The sequence below is a fragment of the Harmonia axyridis genome, chromosome 7, assembly GCF_914767665.1.
Source record: "Harmonia axyridis chromosome 7, icHarAxyr1.1, whole genome shotgun sequence".
In the NCBI taxonomy this organism is placed as follows: Eukaryota; Metazoa; Arthropoda; class Insecta; order Coleoptera; family Coccinellidae; genus Harmonia; species Harmonia axyridis.
Genome location: NC_059507.1, coordinates 11,942,040 through 11,968,129, shown reverse-complemented (window position 1 = coordinate 11,968,129; position 26,090 = coordinate 11,942,040). Strand labels below are relative to the sequence as shown.

Sequence of the window (26,090 nt, the reverse complement as noted above, 5' to 3'; positions counted from 1 at the left end):
ATAAGATTCGATACAAATGAAAAGTTTCATTTGGATGTAGAAAGACTATTTGAAGCCTCGTGCAAAATTTCAAAAATATAGTTGTCGAAGTACCACAAGGATCAGTTCTCGAACTAATCCTTTCAGATATTACAGTATCTGCAAACATAAGTATCGCTCTTTCGAGTGACTTACCCCTATAATTACCCCAAAAATTCTGTGAAATGTTATACCTAGGTGTTGAGTTAGAGAGTAGACCTAATTTTCACAAATATATTAACGACGGGTTTCATGAAACTTTAATTGACCGTTCAACTCATTGATTGCTGCTTTAAATCTATGAAAGTGTTAAAAATTAACTGAAATTGAATACAGAAATGATTTGAACTAGGATATCGTCACGATAAAAGTTTTATGAAACCCATCTTGTGAGTACTGTCTGCAAAGCAGACGCAAACCTGTATATCCTATTTTGATTGAAATAAGTCATTAAATACAGCATTAAGCATTGAATACAAAAAGGTTCTATACACTGCCATACTCAGACCAGTTATAACATACACAGCACAAGATTTTTCCATCTGAAAAATTCATCCACCCCAAATTTGTCGAAACAAAGTAGAAATAGATATTTCCGTAAAAGGATCTACACTATGATTCGAAATAGAAGCAATACCTATATATTAACATTAACAGAATCTCAACAACAGAAACAAATCACTCACCTGAGGTTCAACAACATGGAATCCAATTTCAGACATAAATGACCATACCAACCAAAATCTACCAATTTTTCTAAAAACAAAAAAACAGCATATTTCAATAATTCTCATTCTTTTTTTCTATAGATCTCTCAATCACGCATAAATAAGGACTACACCTCTCTGTGAAAACAATCAATTAATTAGTGAAATTATTGTAAGGATCATTCGAACTAAGTACTCTCAACTGTAACAACGGTGTAAGCATTTTTTCAGGATCTGTATATCCAACACTGTAAAGACAACCTTGCCTATTTTAGCCTATATTTGTACAAAATTTTCTAAATGATTATTTTTGTCTTGTCTTGTCTCGTTCTCCCAAATCAAAAGTCTGGAGGTCGAGGTCTGTTGAGGAAATACATTTTTTGGATATGGCGTAAGTAGAAGTATTTCGCTGTATCGTAAGCATAAAGAGCGAATTTTCGGTTACTGGGATATTGTGTTCAAAAATGTTAAAAAGGATTGGCCCATGATCTGATCCTTGGGGAACGTCTGGAACTAGGTTTTCAATTTAAGATCTGAGTTTTTCGCTTTGACTGAACTTTTTTTTTTGTTGAATATGAGTACATATAGAAGTTAAATTGATGATGCGGGTTTTTAACCTTGAGACAACATTTAACGTACATCTATTACCAAAATATCGAATTCTTCATTCGAGAAATGAAAAAAAAATATGAACTAATGAATTTTTTCTGCAGATTGTCACGTAGACAACTGCCCATGGTGGACTTCGACGGTAACATCAGATACACCATACCAAGGGAACAGATTGAGGTGGAATGGCTTTGCCCCGGAGGAACGTCCAATCATTCAGCCCCCTCCCTTCTTCATTCCCTCCAAAGAAACGGATTACGTCAAGAGGTAAGCATCGTCATATTCAATTTATGTGTTATTAAAAAGTTCCGTTACAAGGTCAGAATATGCGCATTGTGACTGGGCACGGCTGAACTTTGCATGCAAAATCGAAATATCGAACCATTTTCGCGATAAGATGGTCGAGGAAATGGTGAATTAAGCTGGTCTGGATTCTCTTATCGGATATTCTTTTCGATGGAGGAGTTTTTCCAGTTTGAAATTAGATGGCTGTTATGGCTGCTTGATTTGATTCTGCGGTTGTTATAGAGTTTTGATAACTGATCATGCTATTTTAACGGTAAAACTTTTTTAATTTTGATTGATTGGTTTGTAGATTGAGGACATCAGGGCAAATCAAACAAATCTTTACAGAATCGTCGACGTTTCGATCCCAACATGTCTTTAACATACACATTACGAGCAAAACATCAGTGTACAAGAACACAAGCAACACAAAATATAGTACTTTACGAACGAAAATATAATACTTTAAGAACGAAACTAAAACATAAAATATACTGTATACTTTAAAATATTCTACAAAAGCAGCCAAATACATCAAGACGAAAAATTATTAAACTTTTATGGTTCTCAAATTGTATAATTTATAAGGTAGCACTCATACTAAACCTTTTTTTTTTTGACAAGGATTCAATCCCTAAAACTGCCGGAGTCATTATTTGTTAAGATCCAGTTTTAGTTTCAGTTGTTAGTGATAACAAAATGGCGAATGCGCCGATCATTTAAAGTATATTATATATTTGGAAGAACGCGTTTATATTTGAACATGTTTGTAATAATTTTATCGCAGAAAATCCATATTTCAAAAAAAATTAAATACAATATTTTTAAGTTTTATAAAGTAATTTCCCATAAGTTCGAACTATCTCAATGGAATAATATCAAAGAGACCAATGCTCATAAATGTATAGCCGTATGATTAAGTCTTTATTTATTCATATATTCTTTTCATTTTCATATTTTTTGTTTCTTCTTTCATTCCCAAAATCCAGAAGAAATAATAGTTGTCAATCAATCACATCCTTAATATTGAAATTCAGAAACTTGTTTTTGAGGGAGATACATTAATAATTATTATTTTATTATTATTATTTTTTTTTTTTAATGTTGTACATACTCTGAAAAGTCAGGTATTTTTTATTTCTATACGTTGTGATCGTTATAATTTGACTCCACTTCTTCCAATTGAGTTCGGAAAATGAGAGTTCAATTTCAGAAAAGGAAACATGTATTTCAGAATAGAAAATAACAATTGGATTCAACAATAGTTAATTCAATTTCATATGATGTTTGTCACAAGATTACATCTTGTTATTTTGTAATACAAATTACCATTTCTGCATATAGAGTTTTTTCTGAATTTCATATACTTTTTTTTGAAAAACAACTGTCAATTCATGTTTTTCAATAGCTAAAAGACTTTTGTGTATTTAAAATTGAAATGGTAAATAAAATATTATTATTATGATTATATTATTAATTCTAAATTACAATTTCGATCTTCTGAAATTCAATTGGCTTTTCTGAATTACATTTTACGCTTTCTGAATTACCCTTGAAAAAAGTATAGTCTGATTCTGTGTGTGGATAGCAAGATAAATGAGTTTACTTTTTATGTTAGTTTATAGAAGACATAATATTACTATGTTATCACAGAGTTTGTTCTTTCAAAATTACACTATCTGTTACGTTCATACTTTTGTCAAGGTAATAAAAAAACAATTTATGAAATAATCGTACCTCGAAAAAATGAAATATAAACACTGATTCATAATACGTAATTGAAAAGTCTATTTTAGTATCCTGTCCAGTTATAATCACAAACATTGAACATAAAAATATTTCAACGTCGTATTCCAAGCAATTACACTTATAAATACTGCTGAATTTTTGCCTGTAAAAATACATAATACGAGAGATTTACTTGATAGAATAATGAGAATAGGATATGAGCACGCAAGCTGTTGCCGAGCTATATGTTCCTATCGTAAATTTGCAATTCAAGAACCAACCCTAACAATCCTCTACACAATCCTTCACTTTCGATTTTCCTGTCCTAGAATGGATGTATATCCATGTATAGGTACAGGTCGTTTCTACGGTCATTCTGATCAGATCTCTAGAAAATGTGAAGAAAATTTTTACCCTTTTCGATTTATATTTTATCCCATTCATCACAGAATTTTGGATGATCTACTACTTCTCGAATCTACTTAAGACCTTCTAGAACCTTTTTTCATAAAAATAATTTTAACAAATTTCGATTATTTCATGGTTCACTGCACAAATTCAATATCTATAATTTCTGATTTACTTTCATTTAAATAGTTTGTCAACGAAATTTGCTTTGCTCCTTACGTCAAAAGAATTTCACTACTCAAATTCATCATTCAAATTCAGTGATGGAGAACTTTGACTTGAAAATTTTTAATTTTTTCTTGGTGATATAGAGTTCATTCTGCTTTTCCAAACAAGATCATAGCTTCACATATTGACTTATTTCTAATGTATGCATTATACACAGTTGAACCATTGGGTGGCAATTCACAAAAACAGGCTAGTAGCATGTTTTGAGAATAGTTAGTTAGCCTTCGAATGATTGTACAATCCTATTGTTAAACCACAGACATCTAGATTTACATTTTCCAAAATCAGTGAACAGTGCTGCAATCTTCTTTGAGAACTTACAAACGTTCGATTTTCCTCGTGGTTTTCGAGTATGCGGGGTATTGCAGATTATTTTTACATTCAAGTCTCATTCCTCTGTGGGAAATTTGAAAGTACCACGACGAAAAATCTACTGAGGGTCACAATCTTATATTTGATTAGTTATTATCTCGATATTTGAGGTTTGATGTTTTCTTTAATGCTAGAAATTTTGATACTCAATCAAATATTTTCATATGGACAGGGGCCAAACGGTAGGTCCTAGGAAAAAAGTTCATATGAAGTACCCCTCCTAAAATCAAACGGCTATACCAGGTGGATCATCTAGAATTAGCTCAAGATCCTGGGTGTCCGAAAAATTTTTTTTTTCTTGACGTATACCCAATGAGAGATCTACCGGCATAGTGACGAAGTCCACGGCGAACAAAGCGAGTACAATTGAAATTCTCAGACTCCCATTAATCTCCACACTTGTAGTACTTCTAATCCTACAATATACAATTTTGCAAACTAACAAAGGTTGAATATTTTTGTCAATCTGACAAATAATTAATCTGACAATAAATCAATTTTAGTCAATATCGGAATCAACAGCTGCGTAGTTTAGAGTATATATCCTCACCAGCGTCACCTGTCATATCCATTTAAGGATCACTACTACTCTACAGTTTTCATTTTGGAAACATAAATATCTATCGAACTACTGAAATTCTATTTATTTGAACAATGCGATAGATCCAAGTGGAAAATTCGCCTAATTAACATTCAATTATGTAGCCAACCCTTTTGTTTATCGATTAAGATCAGCCCACGCCAATTTTGAGGGGTTGGAACACTGTGTAGAGCTTAATCGACTTTCGGTGACATTTTCAGTATTATTTATATGAGCACGAACGTTAGTCTCGTATACGCTTAGAAATATCGACCAAACGTCATTACCATGGGTGATCTCGATCCACACCACATTCTTTCTAAACCAATTCAGTATTTTATCAAACTATTGCCGGTCAGAAGCAACTTGACAAAAAGTCGGTTTCCGCAGATATTACGAGTTGTCTTATTACCGGGGTGTGTTTATTGTGTTGAGATGTTATTGTGTCATCTGTTTACTCTAAGATCAGAAGCTGATGAGAACGGTTTTGTTAGTGTTGTAAGCTGCTGAGTTTTTACTTACGAGGATTTCCATTTGTCATTTATTTGTTCCAGGATGATCTCATACCTCTGAAGAATAGCAATGCTGCTATTATTCCTCTTGATCTTCAACAGAAAAAGTTAGCGCATAGAAGAGGTAAGTATATATTATTGAGGGTGTGTCTTTTTTCTTGTTATAGTTTGCGAAATTGAAGTCTGATTTGACGATGAGTTTTTCATTTAGTCGACAAGAGATGATTGGAATTCGTTTATTGCTAAAAACTCAGTAGAATATTATTTATAGACTGAAGTTGAAGCAACCACACTCTCATCAACAGAATCTTTTCAAGCGATTAAGTAAGCTCTTGTGAAGATTCTGTGTATTAGAGTGTTGTTACTACAACTACAGTAAAATACTGGGAATCCGAAAAACTTTTTATGCATTACTGTTTTCTTCATCGCGTAAAACAATAATTTTTTATTTATTTGAGAGACACTCAGTATTTCTAGTCAAAAAACATAATTATTCCTGAAAAAACAGACAAATACAACTATTTATTCATATATTATAAATTGATCAATCTTGCAAATACTCTGCCGAGTTATATAAACTATCGATTTGAAATTTTTGTTCAATAGGGACAAAGTCATGCAATCATTTTTCCAAGCTGATATTGAAATTATTTTCTTTATTATAATTGATGAATTCCTTTTCAAAGATACTTTGAAAAATACTCCTTATAATGATGATGCATCTGTGCAAATCATTAAGAATCGTATCCTGAAATTCTGATTGAAACTAACGTCAATGACATCTATTGTGGATTAAGGAAATCGTTGAAAAATATATGTTAATTAAATTAACTCCAGAGCATTCCCGAATGAATTCGACATTTCAAGGGTGTCTTTGGTTATCCTCTGAATTTGATTTTCTTAACTTTTCTTTCATAGATAAAAATTTTAGCGGATATAATTCATTTATTTTTCTGCAAATTTTGAGATTCTACACCGAAACTTCAATTTCTATTGTGAAAAACTATCATTTCGGATGAGAATTATATTGAAAACAACCAATTTTCATTATGAATTAAATAAATACGAACAATCAGAATAAGTACAGGGTGTCCCAAATTCGATGCTCACTGAAAGTATTTCGAGGACTATGAGTCTTAGAGAAAAAATCTTCAAGGACCCACGATCTCTTTATAATAAGACATCAGAAAGCAGATCATAGATATCTTGATTCGTTCTCGAGTTACAGGGCGTTTCTGAAAAAAAAAACTGTTTCAAACATTTCGCTATAAGTATCTTGGTCTCTGTTCGAGATATTCAATCAATTCTAAAACGTTTTTTCGCCATTTTCGAATTTGGGACACGTGAATTTTTTTCACGAGAATTTTGATATGAGAATTAACAATTTCTAAACGTTTGTAAACATATATCTATCCATAATTAAATTACATAACCTACTGAACATAAATGTCAAGAAATAATACAGAGTGTTGCCATTATAACCATTTTAAAATATATAATTACTATTGGAAAACTCATTACTTCTTTAGTGTCGCTGAATCACCTTCTATATTCAACATATTATTCTTTTTTCAGGAATTCTCCGTCCAGTCTACTGTATCCTACCTTCCCCAGAAGAAAGCGATGAAGGACCTCCATTTTACTATCCAGAAGATTACATCCGGGGCAGATCTATCCTTCCTCCCACGGAAAAAAATAGAAGCGAATCACAGGATCGTTCAAAGTGGAAATCTGGTGGACCCAGAAGAAGATTTCCCTCCAGATATGACATGCGGAAAAGCTTCTCCTCAGATCAACTATATCACAGTCAGCCAGTTAGTTTAGATTATAGGAATAATGTGACTTCCACCTCTTCGATATCCTCAGGTGAATTTTTTTAGTTACGTAATAATTAGTAGTATAAGAATTTTAAGCGCTCGTTCCCTGAACAGATCTACAGATCGCTCTACAATTTCTTCCCAAAGTCTGTTTAAATTTTTAGTTTTTTTTGGCAAAACATAGATAGTACAGCAAGGAGTAAATGATTGAATTTGGAGAAAAAAATTGTGAAGATTTTTTCATGTAAACAATTTTTGTTACTTAAATGTTGTAGGCATCGACCTGATGCCATTCCACATCTTTTCTGATGAATCTCGATTCTCCTTGGGTGTACATGATGGCCGAAGAAGGGTTAGACTACGTCACCTTTAGTCTTTATTCGAGGTAACATGCGTTACCTTCAAGAAATAGTGGAGCCATATGTTCTCCCTTACCTTAATAGGCTCGAGAATCCAATATATCAGCAAGATAATGTCCTACCTCATGTTGCCAGACTCAGAGTAAGTTTAAACTTTTTCGAAGCGACCCATGTGAATATTTTGACATGGCCGCCAAGATCAACCGATTTTTCGCCCATAGAGCATGTTTGTGCCGCCATGGGTAGAAGGCTTGGAAATTTACCCCAGCCCCCACGGACTTTGGCGGCTCTGAGACATGAAGTACAGGTAGCTGGAGATCAGGGCCCCCGCAACCGTGCGTGCAACGCGTGCACCGCACGCGGGCGTCACTCTTAAAGGGCGCCAAAACCTCTTATAGACCGCATGAAGAACCGATGGACCAAAGGTTTTCGAAAAAGATTCTTTCAAATTTTTCAACAATTTTTTTTTCAAAACTTCTTTCTTGCAATTCATACAAGTTTCCGAACGTCACAATCGGCATGAAATAGCCAGATATTGGTTTTCAAAAACGCATACTCGATGCTAATCCTAGGGCATTTTTTGCGCTATGTGCTGCACACAGCTTAAATTTAACTGAAAATGATGCTGCTAAGGTTTCAAATAAAACAGTGGACTCTTTTGATATTGTAAAAGAACTTTATATATATATTTCTCTTCATCCACAGAGAGATTGGAATGTTATAAAAAGCATAATCCTTAGTTACGTCTAAAACCCCTAAGTGATATTAGATGGTCAAATAGAATTGATGCTAAAGTTTCATTTTATTCAAATATGTGATAGCCTTTTAGAAATAGCAGAAAATGATACTTTTAACATAAAAACTAGACATAAAGCAAGTTCTCTTTTATTAAATATTCATTCTTTTAAATTTATTTAAAGTATCATAATTTCTTATGATGTTTCATTCCAGATTTATATTATAAGCAACATGATGCAAAGTGTAGCGATTGACATTAAAGTGTGCCAAAACCATTCGAAGAATTTAGTTGATCATTTCAAAAATTATAGGGATGATAATGTTCTCGAGGAAAAATTTGCGGGAGCTGGAAAACTAGCGGCTGTTCTTGAGAAAGATCAAGGTTTTTCTCCATTATATACTGTAAGACGAAAGTATAAACCAAAATTGTTCGATTATGAACAGACGGAAGATCCAAAAATCGCTTTTAAAATAAATTTCTTTTAGAAAATAATTGATCAAACACTAAGTTCCTTAAATAGTAGATAACGTTAAATTAAATGACAAATATCTATTGAAATGCTGTCATGCTCTTCAACAAAAGCTAACTGATGACAGGAAAAAAAGAGACTGACGTGAAAGAAAATGATTTATTCAACGAGATAGAAGCCCTAAGATTGTTTTCATTATCTGAAGCGAAAATCCTCTTGAAATTCTACAATATATTATTGAAAATAATCTAACTTCTTAGATTGCCTCAAGAATGCTTCTCACTTTACCTGTGTCCTGTGTCTGTTGCTTCTGGCGAGAGATCATTCACTGAATCAAAAATTTTTAAAAACTATATGAAGTCTACCATGTCTCAAGAAAGATTTTCTGGATTGGCAATCTTAGATATAGAGCAAGAGATACTCGATAAAATTGATTGATTGATAATATAAAAGAATTTGCAGCAGCCAAATCTAGAAAACCTTCCATTCAATTTCTGGATTGATCCTAATTAAACGTTTATGCCTTTATGAATAATTTATAGAAGAATACAGCTTAAGTTTTGAAACACATTTGAAATGTATTATGTTACAAATAACACCATAAAGTTCTTAAGGCGATGAAGGTTGCTGATAGATTTTCAACCATTCTATACTAAATTCTCAACAAAACTTCAAAAAAAAAATTTCCGATTATACAGTAGTACTTTTCTCCACCTCCCCCCTTTAAGGGGCGCCAAAATATGTTCCGCACGCGGGCGTTGATGTCCCAGTATCCCTCAAGAAGAAATAGATCATCTTATTGCATCAATGTGTTGGGGAGTGTATAGATAATCGCGGTAGACAAACACATTATTAACAAATTTATCAAAAAAAATTCTGAACACTTCGTTTTTTTCTCCAAATTTCAATCTTTCACTCCTTGTTATGCTATCTATTATAACCAAAAAAAAATTTAAATTTGATCATCTCCTTCTGGGTGTTGCAGTTTCTTTGTCAGATGGTATATATAAAATAACAATTCAAAGCTTCGTGCAACGCTTAATGTTGATCGCGTGTCCAAAATCATAAAAAATTGAGAAGAAATATAAAAAAAATTACCCAATGTTTCTGTGCCCACAAAACCAACGATTTTGGATGTTTATTTAAAATTGGAATTTCCATCTGTTCACATAATCAAAACCAGAGAAAATTCAAGAAGAATAACAACAGATCCTGTCGGGATGAGATTTTGAATTTAAATTTAGAAAAACAAAATCAAGCTCCAAGAATCTCAGAAAATTCCAGCATAATCTCGAAAAGAAAATGATACAATTTAGATAAGTTCTGATGGTAAGATCCTCCCAAAAGTACCAAAAATGTTGGAACCATTTTATCGAATCGGAACAAGGGGATAAAACATTTCTGTTTTCCTAGTGAACAACCTTTAAAAGGACGATACTTTGATAATGGATAAAATAAGGATCTACAAGTGATATACCTACCCACATTCATAATCATTATCTTGCGTGGCACACGATACATATGTAACAATAAACTCTGCCATGTATTTCCGGTTGTACGAATCAATATTTAATTAGTTGTTCGATATATTGTGTCAGATAAGAATCCTTCTGGTCAATCAACTCCCATTTATAATTGTTCTTCATGACAGAAATTGAAAATACACGAAGAAAAAATTTCAAATAATTGTCATTACATATATCATCAATTCACTTTTAAAAAATGTAATTTTCTCTATCGGCACTTCATCCTCTATTATACCTTCTACTCAAATCATACTTTAAATATATGAAAATTGAAGAATTGAAAAAATTATTTGTACTTCGAAGTCATGAACTCAAAAATCTCTCATCATATACTATATTTACTGTATTCAGTGTGTTTTTGGGTTGTACATATGTTTATTTCAATGACTCTCATTCTCATTGCATTGCAGTCATTTTAATCAATAAAAGTGATAGTTTGAAATCAGAAAACTCAAAGAGATATCATTTTTCATTGTTTCATACGAGTATAGAGATTTAGAAATTAGAGATTTATATCTGTTCAAATTGAAATTCAGGAGGAATTATATTTGATTGGTAAAATATAATTTATTGATTTATTTCCATATTTTTGAAATTTAACCAATGTTTGCCGATTAACGAACTTAGTCGATATATAAAAACTTTGAATATATCTTTTAAATTCGAAGTTTTAAGCACATTTATTTCGAGAATTGTCTTGCACAGGGTTATTGGCACCGCAAATTGATTTTGGTCTCGAATTCTTGAAATTGGAAAATTGGAGACATTTAATCAGAAAGAGTAATTATATTTTTACCTGATCCCTATACATATTTTTTGTTCAAATTTGCATGGAAAAAAAAGGTCTCTTGATTTCCTGAAGAAATTATCATTGTATGCATCTTCAACCAAAGACATCAGTAGGTACTTCTACTTGCAGTAAATTTCTAGTTTCTAATTTACCGGTTTAATTTCCTGCTCAATTTTATAAATGAGTGATTCAAAGGGTATATTTAAAAAGTCATCAAAATATATGTCGGCACATGGGGGTTCTTATCAATATCTTTTTTCATTGCGATATAGACTTGCAAATATATAACATTTCTATTGACTAACTTCAATGCATTTTGGTACCTTACTAGAAATAACTGTATCATTCATATTAGACTGAGAGTAAGCTCTCCATCTGAATAACCCATTAACCATAATACAAGAAAATGTTTAAATAATACTTTCTCGTATATATACACCCTTTAGACAGCAAAGTTTTGTAAGGAATAGTTATTCATAACCCACCTCCGACAAGGCTGATATTTTACAAGAGTATTCTGCTGAAAGTTATATAAATTAGAATAAATAAAGTTAATCAATTTCAGAGATAAAAGATCTTAACAAGTTGAAATTTAGTGGGTACTTATACCTATGTATTTATCGATTCGGAACAAGAAGATAAAACATTAAACTTTTCTGATTTCCCAGTATTATTCCTGAAAAAGTGCGATGATACATTGATTATGGTTAAAATAAGGATCTACAAGTAGCATACCGACATTCATAATTATTATCTCGCGTGGCATACGTTACATATGTAACAATAAACGCTGCCATGTATTTCCGGATGTAATATCAATATTTAGTTAGTTGTTCGGTATGTGCCAGATAAGAATTCTTCTGGTCAATCAACTCTCATTTATAATTGCTCTCCATGACAGAAATCAATAATACACTAAGTAAAAATTCATTATCACCCAAATCATTCATTAAACGTACATTCTGGTGAATTAATTGAAAATGTAGAATTGAAAACATTTTTGTACCTTCTAAGTAATTAACCCAAATATGAAATAGTAATTTTTCATTGAATATTATTTTCTTTTGTTAGGTACTAAGTGTTTTTTTGCCTTTTTTGGTTTGAATGTAATATGGTTATTTCTATGTCTCTCATTCTCTTTATATTTTCGTATAAATTTTCTTCAAAGATTCTCTTAAAATAGCGTTGCACTTAAGTCATTTCAATCAACGATATGAAATTGTATTCTGAATTAAATAATAATATGAAATTAGAAAATTTAAGGGTAGATCCTTTTTCATTATCATAATGAAGATTAAGGAATCATATAATTCAACGATTCTATTAATTCCACTGAATTTAGAATATGTTCAGAGGGAAAAAACAGAGGGTAAAAAAATTTATTGATTTATTTCCATCACTTTTCATTCGTTCAAAAGAAATAGTATATTGTGCAACAAGTGGGGAAAGTCCAACTTTTCTCGCGAGTGTGGAAGTTTGTGGCACGAGCCTGAAAGGCGAGGGCCGCAAACACACGAGCTAGAAAAGGACTTTCTCCACATGTTGTACACTATACTTTTCCTACAACTGCACAAATTTCAATAATTCAAGTAATGGACTTGATTCAAATCAAAATGACCTTCGTTGACAGTATGTGCTAATTTATTGCGTTTCCATAGAAACGACTTCAAAGCCCAATTTCATTGGTCTACCAAGCGAGGTGTGGGCAAAGTGCCGTGGGGAATAATATTTCCCACAGTATGAGCAATACATAGTTTTGAAATTGAGTAAGCTGTGAAGAATACGATAGTTTCCATAGCAGTTGTAGGAAAAATCTATTTATGTGTCAAATTCAAGCTAACAATATATATTTTCGAAAAAAACTGTTTCAGGTTCAGATTATAGCAGTAGTAATGGTAGCCAAAGTAAAGGAAATAGATGGCAAGGATCTGGAATACCAATTCTGCGACCAAAAGGATATTGGGGATCCTATTCCGATAAATCAAGGTATGAATCATACAAACTATACTGTTATAGTATATCCAAAGTCACTTGAACTAGTCCATAGATGTCCCTTTGAAGTGGATACCGCGATCTGCTAAGTACCGAGGTTTATTTGAAAGTATTTTTAGGCAATAAAATCACTGGACCCAATGGAATTTCTGGAAACTTGGACAACCCTTGTAGGTATACCTAATCGAAATATTCTGGCTTCCTCCAAGTGACTTTGGATATACCATACAATAATAAGCGAAATGCTTAAGATTTTTTTCATTCGTTCCACGTTCAACTTGCTGTGAAAGGTCTTTTTGCTGCATTTCGTTATTAACTTATTATGTTTCAATAAGAAAATTGAATGAATGTCTATACGTGATTAGAATTCAAGGTTATTCGATCCAAAATCCAAATAAAACATTCTTCTTCTCCTCCTTCTGAGGTTCTGATTAAGTTATCCACACAAAACTATTCACGAAGCTTGAAATGATTAATCTATATATACCTGCCTTATATTGGTCTTTTCCAAACCCACAGAAAGGCTCAGGACCGACAGGTGTTAACCTTGGTGCTCTTTTCGTCAGTTCATCGGCTTTTTCATTTCCTTCAATACCACAATGCGCCAGTAGAGTAACTTTATTGCCTCTGGCCAGTTGCTTTATTGTATTACTCTTCCCTCTCATAGCTGTATCATTTCAGAGACTTCAGCGTAACCTTGCGCCTCTTTGAGGTTCCTTTTAAGACACTCTTGAGCGCACGTATAGACAGCCAGCTAGTGTGTTGGTTTGTTAAATACTCAAATAGAAGGCCCACTTACAGGGCTTTGGAGATCCTCATTTTAGGTCCTTATAACCCAATACCTCTGCTTCCCTCTGATTTTGATCGTTATTCCATATGGGGAACTTTTTGTCCAGACGATTAACGAAGTTTATTGCATTGTGTGTAGTGATCCCTTCGGTTTTGTCCACCATGCTATAGACGCATAGGTGACAATGGGGCGAACTACTGTTATGGACAACCACGCTACCATTTCCGGTCTTAAGCCCCGTGTCTTTCCAAAGAGTCTTGTGAAGACCTACATGGCTCTGGAAACAGTCTTGTTTATCTATTTTCTCCATTAAGTTCATTCTTCAATATGATACCTAGATATTTTCACTTGCTGTGATCAATTCATTAGGGTGCTCCAAAATTCATTGTGCTCTAGAGCGTCTCGATTCCTGCTATTCCACTGTGTAAAAATTACAAGTCTCCATTTCATTTTTTTCGAAAGTTATCGTGTTAACGACAGCTCGAATGAATATAATCGATTTTAAAACGCATCATACATCAGTGAAATCGTTGAAGTTCTTTTTAATCTCGAAATTCGGAAACTAACGGGTGTTTTTCTTTCGAGGTATATAACTTTAAGTTGGCATTACTGTTCAAGATGGCGACCGATTCAACAGCTGTCAAGTGATTTATTCTCAGTTTGGTTTGGCAATTCATCATGAATAGACTCACGCCTGAACAACTCTTGCAAATAGTGCAATTTCATTTCGAAAATGATGGTTCTATGCGGAATACGTATCGCGCACTACGTCCATTTAATTTTGTTTAGCGATGAAGCGCACTTCTGGTTGAATGGCTACGTCAACAAACAAAACTGCCGCATTTGGAGTGAAGCTAATCCTCAAGTGTATGTCGAAACACCGTTACATCCAGAAAAACTGACTTTTTGGTGCGCTTTATGAGCTGGTGGAATCATTGGTCCGTACTTCTTCAAAAACGATGATGGCTAGAACGTTACAGTCAATGGTGATTGGTATAGAGCCATGATTACTAACTTTTTCATTCCTGAATTGAACAACCATCATGTCCAGGATAAGCCACAAACCCTTGACCATTTGGAAGACAACATTCGCCGTGTTATTGCCGATATACGGCCACAAATGTTGGAAAAAGTCATCGAAAATTGGACGTCCAGTTTGGACTACATCCGAGCCAGCCGTGGCGGTCATATGCCAGAAATCATATTTAAAATGTAATGCCACAAGATTATCTTGCGGATAAATAAAATTCATGTCAATCGAATAATCCATCGTTGTTTTATTGCCATTTGAAGTTCTATAGCTCTAAAAAAAGCACCCTTTACAAACATTTCATCGAAATCGTATAGAAACAGAGCACGCAAAAATGCTCGAAAAGCACATCGTTAAATTCTCCAACAATAAACCCAAACCCAATCGAATTCAAAATGAATATACCCGCTTTAATTACTCCAAATTGAAACAACCACCAAACGATAAATTTTACGATCATTCATAGCCAACGCTTTCAACCCTCACCGCCTACTAATAAAAAGCAAAATAAAATAGGCCATATTCTGAATGGAAACGAGGTTAATGTATGCGATCTCATATCTCATTTCTTCCAAACGCCTTTCGACAAAGACGGTCACTTCTGGGATTCCCGTTTATACCCCAAGAACCTGCGCCATTTTGTTTGTATCGAGTTTCCACAGTAACGAAAACTACATAAATAAACAGTGCAGTGTTTCATATCAGTAGTGATAGGTGAATTTGCAATTAACGTATCGGTTAAGGTGAAATGTTGGAGTGTGGTATGAATGAGAATGTGATTTTTCGAGATGGTTTCGTTTTTTTGATTGTTCAGTGTATTATCAGCGTTTGCTTATTTAGTTTTCAGTTTTTTCAATGTTTACTTTCATTCAGAATTTAGATTTCTTGTGGTTTTCCTTCTGTATTTTAGGAGAGGGCATTGCCAATATTGAAGTGAATCTTGATAATGAATTCCAGAATTCTGAATTTGAAAACAAATTGTTGCTGAAATATTTTCGAAAATAAGGTGGTTTTTATTCATTTATAGCTTTTTATTTCTATTTCAATTCATATTTGCACAATATGTTTTTTCTGCTTCCAAAATAAATTTTTGCACAAAGTATATTCACGTTGAATTTCAACACAAATTTGATTTCAAGAAATACTCATAATTTGTTTAAAGAATTTTTCTTTCTTGGTTGGTTTTCATATGCTAGGTAATTCGAATTATTTTGAATTTTACTTTAGAGAAAACGCCTCAGGATCAAATTTGAGTTTAAACTGAATCATGAAAATCATCGATCTTAATGGGAACAGAAGAAATAAATAAACATGAGGGTATATTATTTCGAAAAAAGTTCTTTCAAATTTTTTCAGAAAATTCAAATAAACAATATTTAACAAGGAAATATTTCAACCACATACATCGAGAAAAGATTTCATATTCAACGTTAATTTTTTCCACATATTTCATCTCTATAGGTATTCATTTACTTCCAAACATAGGTTTTTAGTACATACATCTAAAAATTATCATGTCAACTTTACTATCGTATATAATTTCATGATACTAACCTACCTTACCAAATGAATGTTTGACATGCGATATCATTTCAGATATTTCAGTTTGAATTTCTTGAATGTGAAGCTGGAACTATTGAAAAAAGAATTTTTTTCTAGAATTGTAATTTAACATATAAATATTTCAGCATGTGATAATTTCATTCGATTAATTTTGAAATTAATGATTAGTTCGAAATATTGAACCCGCGAACAAAATTCTAAATTGAATTGAATGTAGAAAGCACTGATATTAAATTAGAAACTTTGTGATTCTGACAAAATTTCACAAAACATTCATTATAATCGCACTGTCTAGCAACCGACAAAAATTATTTCATTTCAATCAGATCGGTTTTTTTTAGGATTATTAGGAAGACAAAATTTCAAATGCCAAAAATTACAGACATTTGGGCAAAAAATCAGCTATTTTCTGACCTCATCGTTTTATTTCTTGTTTTAAATTTCATGGAAATAGAAATTTCCTGAAAATATTCTCACTGCATGTATCTTCATCTAAAGTCCCTACCTACTTGCAGTAAATTTCTTGTGGATCAATTTCGTGCTCAATTCTATAAATAATTTTTATCCTAAGGGTATATTTAAATAATCATCAAAAGGTAGGTAGATACATAGGGGTTCTTATCAATACATGTTTTTTTATTGAGCTATAGAATTGCAAATAACATCTTTACTGACTATTATACTTGGCTAACTCAAGTTCATCTACCTACCTAACCCATTTACCACAAAGCTAAAAAAATTTAAATGATGCTTATTATCGATTAAGAAAGTACCTATACTGTTCTGGTAGGCATCTCTTTAGCCAGCGTGTATATTAAGAAAAACAATTTCAAGCTTGAAAAATATCATAATGATAACTTCACCAGAACCATAGACAATTCAATTCCAAATGGCGTTATTGGTTATATCGGGTGTCCCAAGGTGAGTGGCCTATTAGATTATTTTGGAAACTATTGATGGTAAAGATTTCAAATTCTGTGGATAGATATTTGGCCATATAAGGTACATTTTTGAAATAATTTCACATTTACAGTGTTGCCGGATGTACGACAATTTGGCAACAACTTTGTTATTTTAAATGGGACATCAGGTATTTCTATTTTTTTATGATACTCCATAAAATATTAAATCTATTCACTCTTACTTTTCCATCCCTATCTTCAACGGTTTTTGAGTTATTAATTATTTTTCGAAATTTTAGATCAAATTGGTGTATTACGAAAATGACTCTAGTTCGCTCAATATTTGAGATTTGAGTCAGAAATTTTGCAAGTCGTTAGATATTGATCTGATCTGTGTCACTGCTTTTGAATTATGGTTGTCAATAATACAGGACGGACCAAAAAAAAATCATCATTTGCAAAGTTACAAAATTGTAAAAAAGTCAATTTTTTTCAAATTAGACACCTAGTATATTTTTCAATTTTTGGAATCAGTACAACACACTCTACAATTTTTCTATTCACGTCCCTATACCTATCTCAACTGGATTCCGAGTTATATGCGTTATATGTGTATATCTTTCTTGACCCATTATTTATAGAAAAACCTCGGAACAAAACACCTGTTAGGCAATAATTGTTTATTTTGACATATATGGATTGAACTGATTCATTGATATATCGATCTATGAACGACATAGAGAAAATAACAATACAAAAGAAATTAACGCTTATTGAATCAATGTGAAATCTAATAAACGCATATAACTCGGAATCCAGTTGAGATAGGTATAGGGACGTGAATAGAAAAATTGTAGAGTGTGTTGTACTGATTCCAAAAATTGAAAAATAAACTAGGTGTCTAATTTGAAAAAATTGACTCTTTTACAATTTTGTAACTTGGCAAATGATGATTTTTTTTGGTCCGTCCTGTATTATTGACAACCATAATTTAAAAGCAGTGACACAGATCAGATCAATATCTAACGACTTGCAAAATTTCTGACTCAAATCTCAAATATTGAGCGAACTAGAGTCATTTTCGTAATACGCCAATTTGATCTAAAATTTCGAAAAATAATTAATAACTCAAAAACCGTTGAAGATAGGGATGGAAAAGTAAAAGTGAATAGATTTAATATTTTATGGAGTATCATAAAAAAAATAGAAATACCGGATGTCCTTCTTAAAATAACAAAGTTGTTGCCAAATTGTCGTACATCCGGCAACACTGGAAATGTGAAATTATTTCAAAAATGTACCTTACTTGGCCAAATATCTATCCACAAAATTTGAAATCTTTACCATCAATAGTTTCCATAATAATCTAATAGGCCACTCACCTTGGGACACCCGATATATATATTTTTTAAGACACTTGCAGCATAAGCCAGTCATATCTTTTTAACCTATTAAAAATTTCATCTTTCTTGAAATTTCAGCTTTATGTGAGATAAGTTATAAATTGTCTATGACAATTTTTCTATCTTCTGGAAATAATTCCGATCATCAAAATAAGTTATCATTTTTTTTTACATATTACAATTTTAACATATTATGTAGATTATAATGTATTGAAATTTTCCTTTGTTTACCTAGGTTAAAAATATTTCTCATTATTTTCAAAAATTTTAAATTATATGACGTAAATGCTAAATTCCTGAGTGAATAGTATTTTTATAATCGACTGATAATAAAACATTATTAAAAAAATTCTAACTTCGTGGTTAATGAGTCAGATGAACCGCTAGTTTCCTAACAAAATAATTGTAGGTAGTTCATCGTTAGATAAAAGCCTCTTCATTGGAAATTCGTTATTTGGTTCACCATGTTGTATCGATTGAATCACCATGAAAATTTAATAATGTTCTGAGAAAACTATACTGAATGAAATTACCCCATTTTCAAACTGTAGAAACGTGGCCTAATGAGAATGAATTGGCTCAACAAATTATCTCTCGAAGAAGCTCATCATTCCAACATGAAAAGTTCATAAATTGAATCATAAAAATTTCAATCAACCATTATCCTTCTAAAATAAGTAGATATTCATAATATATGAGTAGTATTGCTACTCTTTATCAACTTCTTCTGAACATAATTCAGCTAAGGATCAAATCCATCAAATAATTCAGCTATCGTAGATCGATCATAATTTGGTACTATGTCATCTAGAAATGTATCATTTTCATGCCCGCAAACATGAAAACTTTCTAATTGAAAGTCCTAGAGACTTGAAATCCAAATCCACCTAATAAGGCTCTAACTAAGCTAGATTTCTTCAATGATCCAATTATCCAAATTGAAATTGCATCTATCGTGTCTTTATAAAATATTTTTCTTTTAGATGGCTTCTTTTTTCGTTTTTTGATCTGGAGCATCTCTTTCTTGAGTATTTTTTTTCTTTTCTCGTTTTTACTTACAACCATGTTTTTTATTTCGCATTGTTTATTTTGCTGAATTGAGATGTATTTCTTTTTGATAAATTTTTATTTTTCGAATAAAAACTGCACTTGTATCATCATTTTTCCCAATTTCATGCGAAATTTGGTGAAAAATTACATGTATAAGAATTTGAATAGCGCAATCAATATCCTGACTTCGCGTAAGTCCTTTCTTCACTTTTTTTTAGCGAGTAATTGACTTCAAACATAATACAATTGTAAAATTTACATCTTTGTTTCGATCATTCAATCAAAATCAAACCAAAAACCTTCTATTTCTATTCCTTTCATCGCTCAGCCGAACATAATATTCCTCAATACAATTTAAGAACTCATTATTACCCTGTCAGTCTCCATGAATGGCAAAATGCTGTTTCACTTCACAAAAAACTGAAAAGGTTACGTCAGTAACGTGATTGAGATCTTATTAGCAAGAATCGAAAATACTTCGTGGAATAGGTCAGTGGAAGGTTAAATTCTGACACTTGAGGTCAGACAGAGGTCAGCTTCCGAGAATCGATCTCGCAAGGGGTCAGAATGTCCAGAATATAAGGGTTTTTCAACCCACACAACGTGAATATTCAAATCAGAGTAATAAAGTAGATAATTTTTAGGAAAATTCTGCATCAGTTTCGAATTGATCACAATAATAATGATCTCCACGTTTTCTAGGTGTTTTTCATTTATAAATGTAAAAAGGTATTGATTCGTTTAGATGAAATATTCACAAGGCAAATATGCGGCATAGTTTCTTGAATATTTTAGACAGGCAATGAAATTTATAAGATTTTTTTCACAATGTTCGCCTTTAGATGCTGTGTTTTTCTCCTTTCCGTGTTTTTTTTCCACCTCGCAACTTTTCATGTCGTAGATCTTTTGGTAATCCACTTCAATAATGTATTTTAGGTATATAAACACAAATTTTCAATGAAATCTGAAATATAGTGTTAGTGTAGAAAATGTTGATATAATTCAACATTTTTCTATATTAACCATGATGGAATTCAGAAAGTTCATCTTTTATTAGTAGGTACTATAATTTACGTCAACTTTTGATGCCACTTTTGATCGCTTCAAATATAATTGCCCTCTCCTAAAATTCAAACAAGCTCATCATAAAAAAAAAGGGTACCAATGTCATTGAGCAAAATCGAAATTATCAAGAATAGGTTGAATATCTCAAAGTGCAATTGCGATAATTTGTCGGGAAATAATAAATAGAATACAATTTCACATACAACACATTTTTTCTAGATTGAAGTAGGTATTACTCTTCACATAGTCCTTAAAAGTTATTAGTAACAAAAATAAATGTTCGACACGAAATTTTCCGTGCAAATAGTAAAGTTTAACAGTGAATTAGTGCAACTACAAAAACACCGTTGAAAAAAAAACCAAACGACATGATAAGAAACAATGAAGAATTCAAATATAGAAAATCTCTGGGGACTAAGAGAAGACACCAATTTCAAATTTCCAAACATTTTCAATCTATGTTCGTGTTTAAAAAGAAAATCCAAAATTGGAGATGTCACAAAAATTGCCACGCCTATTTCACAAACATCGATATATCCTGAGAAAGAGACAAAGTGAGTAACATTCGGTCTTTATTCATGTGAGTTGTGTAAATTTAAAGAGCGCCAAACCGAACCCTGTGGTATACCTAGAGGGTATCCAATATGATTTAATTAACACATTAAAATAAAAAAAAGCTCATTCTCTACCATGCCATTTTTCATATTTTTCTCCTTTTTTTTCAGAGCTCCTCATGAAAGCCCTTCATCTCTTAGAAGTATCCAAAGGCAGTCATCTGGGTCAGAATCTTCTGGGTACTTCACACCACCACATGCCGAAAGACAAAGTGCAGCTGCTAGTCCTATACAAAGACCGGAATCTGTCATCAAGGCTGTCACTCCTTTGGAAAGTCCCCAGAGGATCGGAAGTTCCAATAATGATGCAATCGAGACCCAAACTAGTACTGATGAACCACCTGGAGAAGAAGCTGTAGAATACATCGAGGTAAATGAAGTTAAATAACTAGATGACATGGATAGAAACTCAACTGCGACCAGTTTAAATTTTTACTCTATATTCTGCCCAACATTACCAAAGCGATCGTCTTAGTTCTACCAAATTGCTAAATCTGAGGATTTTCCATGAGAGCTATCAAATTGTGAGAATTTGAAACTGGCCTGCCTGGAAGTGTGCTTCTTAGGTTGGCCAGTTCTCAAATTGCACATTATGTGTTCAGCTAATTCCATGCCCATTTTTTCCACAAATTGTGAATCTACAATATCTGAAAGTTATTTCGTAATAAATTTCAATTTCGAATAAGAAAATTCCATTTTGAGGTAGATGTACAAAACGTCTATAAGCTCTGCTCAGGGTTTTTTTAACAAGTTTAGCTAGTGCGTTTACCAGTTTAGGGTTTCTCATTTTTTTTTCCTTACAGGTAATCAACAGCATTCCACTAGAACCTAAAACGGAGAAGATAGAAACTGAACCAATCCAGACAAAGCAAGAAGATAACCCAGCCTCACAAGATATTCATACCGAGGATCAACCAAAGCACCACGTCTCTCATGAAGGGCTTGATGAAGTTGACAGAAATGCTTCTTATCCCAGCTTAAGTGAGTTCGATCTGGAAACCACTAGGCCTATTGTTGAAAACAGAAAGTGGTCCAAGTCCGAAGTGAACTTGGAGAAGAGTTTGCCAATAATCGTTGACAGGAAGAATATCAACTCGGCTCCGTTGATAAAAGACATATCAAACAACAATATCACGACTGAGGTAGAGGAAAAGGTTCTAACAGGACCAACACATATCTGCAACAACACGAATATCAACATCACGATACCCTTGCCAGGAACATTGATACAAGAAGAAGAAGAAGACGTGCCTCCAGAGCCGACTCTTGTGAGGAGACTCTCCAAAAGGTTTGTGTTTTTCGCTCCAGAAGTAGATAACGGAAGTAAATATACTCACTGATATCGAGGCCAAAGCTGGCCGCTTCTGGGCGATTGCTTCCTTCAGACGGTCCAATTGTTGACAGTACAGTTCTGAGTTAACAGTTTTGCCGTAGGGGAACAGCTCATAGTAGATAATTCCCTGGCAATCACATCAAATACACAGCAAAACCTTTTAATGTATGAACTGTAAATTAAATAATATGCATGTTCTATTTCTAGATACAGTCAAGTGCCAGTTCCTAAAAAGCCTGCAGCCAAATCAAAGACAGACAGCGCTCGAGGTAGTTCCAAATCAAAATCGGACGTTTTGCGAAATATCCTCCAGCAGATGGCCAGTCCTGAATGGGAAGTGGTGATGTCGGGTTTGAGGAATTTGGGAAAACTTGCCAAGACGAACAATGAGATCATGGAGCCGCATATGCATACGATATGTTTGTCGCTTTCCAACCAGATCAAGAATCTGAGGTCTCAGGTGGCAAGGGCTGCTTGTCAGGCCTCCAAAGAGATGTTTATATCTTGCCCCCAGAAAGGTTTGGAAGCGGTAAGGAAAAAATCTTAGAGTTCGAAGTAGTATGTTAAATATCATGATGGTTAAGATGAACACATCATGTAAGACGAGAAACCCCATACATATAAACCAAGAAACTTAACCGAGTAGTTCTCTGTATTTCTTAGGTTCACATATACATTTTTGTTCTCTTCGTAGTTCATGCTCAACCCATTCAGTGAGAAATTAACTCCCACCTAATTACTGAAAAGCCAACAGTTATATTTCTACTGAATATATAACTCAAACCTGATACTATAATGTCAAACATTCAGGGATAACAATCCAGAAACCGATTTGTATTCGATACTTCCACTTGCAGTCATTATGAACTAGCTAAGATGTCTAAAACACTGATGTGCCCTCTATCTTTCTGTCAATGCCGTTTTGAGGTTAAAACAATTATAAACTACTTTTGACAAAACAAATGAAAATTTCTAAATGATGATTGGTTAATTATTTCTATAGAACCAGCAGGTTCTATAGAATCGCTGGTGGACACATCAGTTGGGCTATCCAATGATCTCTGACCAAGACACACCTTCTCACACCATGGTGGAGAGGTGAGTCTGCACAAATTCGGGGATTCTTTATGAATCCACCGATGCCTCGATAGAGGGTGACGTGAAACCAGCAACGCCACCTCTAGGGCATACAGAGTCACTACAAGCCAATCAATGAACATACCTGTATTTTAGGCATCTTAGATCTAGCTTTATTGAATTGTTAATTAGGTAATATGTATGTTTTATCACTTCTAGGAGCTCGAGGAAATTGTTGGTCCACTTCTTCACCGAACAGCGGACACTAACAAGTTTCTTCGAGAAGATGCGAATAACGCTTTAAACGTGATGACAGAAAAAATACATCCTGCAAAGGTCGTCCTCGTTTTGACCTCTAAAGGTACGACGCACCAAAATGCCATCGTTCGTAGTACAACCACAAGACTTTTGGAGTTGCTGTTCAGGATGCATGGCACAGAAAAATTGTTCTCTCTTGGCAAAGACGTGAGAGATAGAGCTATATTGGCAGGAGCCAATGCTCTAACAGAAGGCAGTTTAGAGACAAGGAAGCACGCTAAGGCCTTACTAAAACAGATGATATCGTATCCTAATTTCCAGAAAGCTCTACTTGAAGCCGTTCCTCCACACACGATCAGACATATCGCCAAGACTCTAAATTCTCTAAAAAGTTCCCAGTGATTTCGCACCAAAATAAAACTGGAATATTTACTACATTTTACAAAAGTTGGTGCTATTAATTTCGTAGTAGAAAATGTATTTATTATGCTCTAGTTATTCTTTGCATTCCGTTATTGATTATTGTTATAGAAAAGTTTTGTCATAAGTTTAACGTTAACATTACCTATATTTTGTTATTTTATTGGTTGTTTCGTATATCTTTCATTTATATTATAGTGTTATGTAAGCTGTTTATACTGTGAAGAAATAAATAAATAGTACAATGTTCAATAACATAATTTTTTTTATAAGTATTTCGTACCTCGGCAGAACAAATTTCAAAAAACACCTAATGCCTAATTATTTATCAAGAAAAATCGATTCTCAAACCAGTATTCCACTATTTTATTAGTCTTGGAGCTATATCCCATTCCATCAATATCGATTAATCTATGACTAGGTATACATTTGATCCCATTATTCTTTGTAGAAAGAAAAACGGACTTCAACGATACTATTCTGTGAGCATAAACCACAGAAATGCATTCTAATCTAACCTTAAAATATCATCTGAGGTACAATTCAAAATAAACTTGATTTATTTCCAAAGAAACAATTCAGACCTCATTCATAATGAGTACGATAAAATTAGGATCTCTTTTGAATTCAATTCACAAGATTCAAATCAGATGTCTACATGTTACCCCTACATTAGCTGCCAAAGGAAAGTTTCATGAACCCAAACATTGGTTAGAATATAATAAAGTTGTCTATCCTCCACAAACTCCAGATGAGGAAAGGAGACCTGCTGTAAAAATATTCTTTATTAAAATAAATCACAATTCACTTATGTTGCAATTTTCAGTTCGTTTGTCATCAAAGAACAAATATAAAATACAGCCCAAAAAAGATGTGGTATATAGCTTGCCTAGTGAGAGGAATGAGCGTTGATAAAGCTGTTGAGCAACTCAAGTTTTTATCTCAAAAAGGTGCTAAAGATGTTCGTGAAGTAATAGAAGAAGCCAAGGAATTAGCTGTGAAAGAACATAATGTTGAATTTCCTTCCAATTTATGGGTTGCAGAATCGTTTGTTGGTAAAGGAATAGTTATAAAAGGAATGAGAAGACACGCTAGACAGAGGGCAGGAGAAGTTCGTTACATGCATTGTCATTATTTTATAAGATTGGAGGAAGGTGAACCTCCTAAGGAGTACTACCAAACTATGGAAAGAAAACCTCATGAAATGTTGGAAGATTGGGTAGAAGAAATGAGGAGTAGGAAGATAAATGGCTCATTATAAAATTGTATAAAATAAAAATAAAGGATATTCTTTGTTTTCTTATATACAAAAAATTATTTATGGAACATTTCCTAATCAATGAATTATAGTCGACAGATTCAATAACATTAAAAATGAAGTCAGAAAATTCCATTTCTAATTGTAACTGTAGGTCATACCAGATTCTTTTTTCAGTTGAGCTATTT

At 33.0% G+C, this 26,090-nt stretch overlaps 2 protein-coding genes across 2 annotated transcripts in view; both read left to right on the top strand.

The window, feature by feature from the left end:
• The window catches only part of LOC123684474, a 39,494-nt gene extending 14,605 nt beyond the window's left edge, over positions 1 to 24,889 (top strand). The window contains exons 5-12 of the mRNA XM_045623756.1: positions 1,439 to 1,601; positions 5,490 to 5,571; positions 7,023 to 7,313; positions 13,019 to 13,133; positions 21,668 to 21,926; positions 22,360 to 22,844; positions 23,097 to 23,418; positions 24,186 to 24,889. Of these exons, the coding sequence (XP_045479712.1) occupies positions 1,439 to 1,601; positions 5,490 to 5,571; positions 7,023 to 7,313; positions 13,019 to 13,133; positions 21,668 to 21,926; positions 22,360 to 22,844; positions 23,097 to 23,418; positions 24,186 to 24,626 (2,158 nt within the window). The 3' untranslated portion in view covers positions 24,627 to 24,889. The remainder of the gene's footprint in view (positions 1 to 1,438; positions 1,602 to 5,489; positions 5,572 to 7,022; positions 7,314 to 13,018; positions 13,134 to 21,667; positions 21,927 to 22,359; positions 22,845 to 23,096; positions 23,419 to 24,185) is intronic.
• Positions 24,890 to 25,146: 257 nt separating this feature from the next.
• Positions 25,147 to 25,932, top strand: LOC123684584 (39S ribosomal protein L22, mitochondrial). The gene is made up of 2 exons (XM_045623896.1): positions 25,147 to 25,415; positions 25,471 to 25,932. Exons 1-2 carry the CDS (start codon positions 25,239 to 25,241, stop codon positions 25,903 to 25,905), a joined length of 612 nt encoding a protein of 203 aa, XP_045479852.1. The 5' UTR covers positions 25,147 to 25,238; the 3' UTR covers positions 25,906 to 25,932.
• Positions 25,933 to 26,090: the final 158 nt, after the last annotated feature.

Coding starts and splice junctions, on each gene's coding strand:
- LOC123684584 (XM_045623896.1), top strand. CDS start 25,239: ATGAGTACGATAAAATTAGGATCTCTTTTGAATTCAATTCACAAGATT. Junction 25,416..25,470: donor ATGAGGAAAGGAGACCTGCT/GTAAAAATATTC, acceptor TGCAATTTTCAG/TTCGTTTGTCATCAAAGAAC.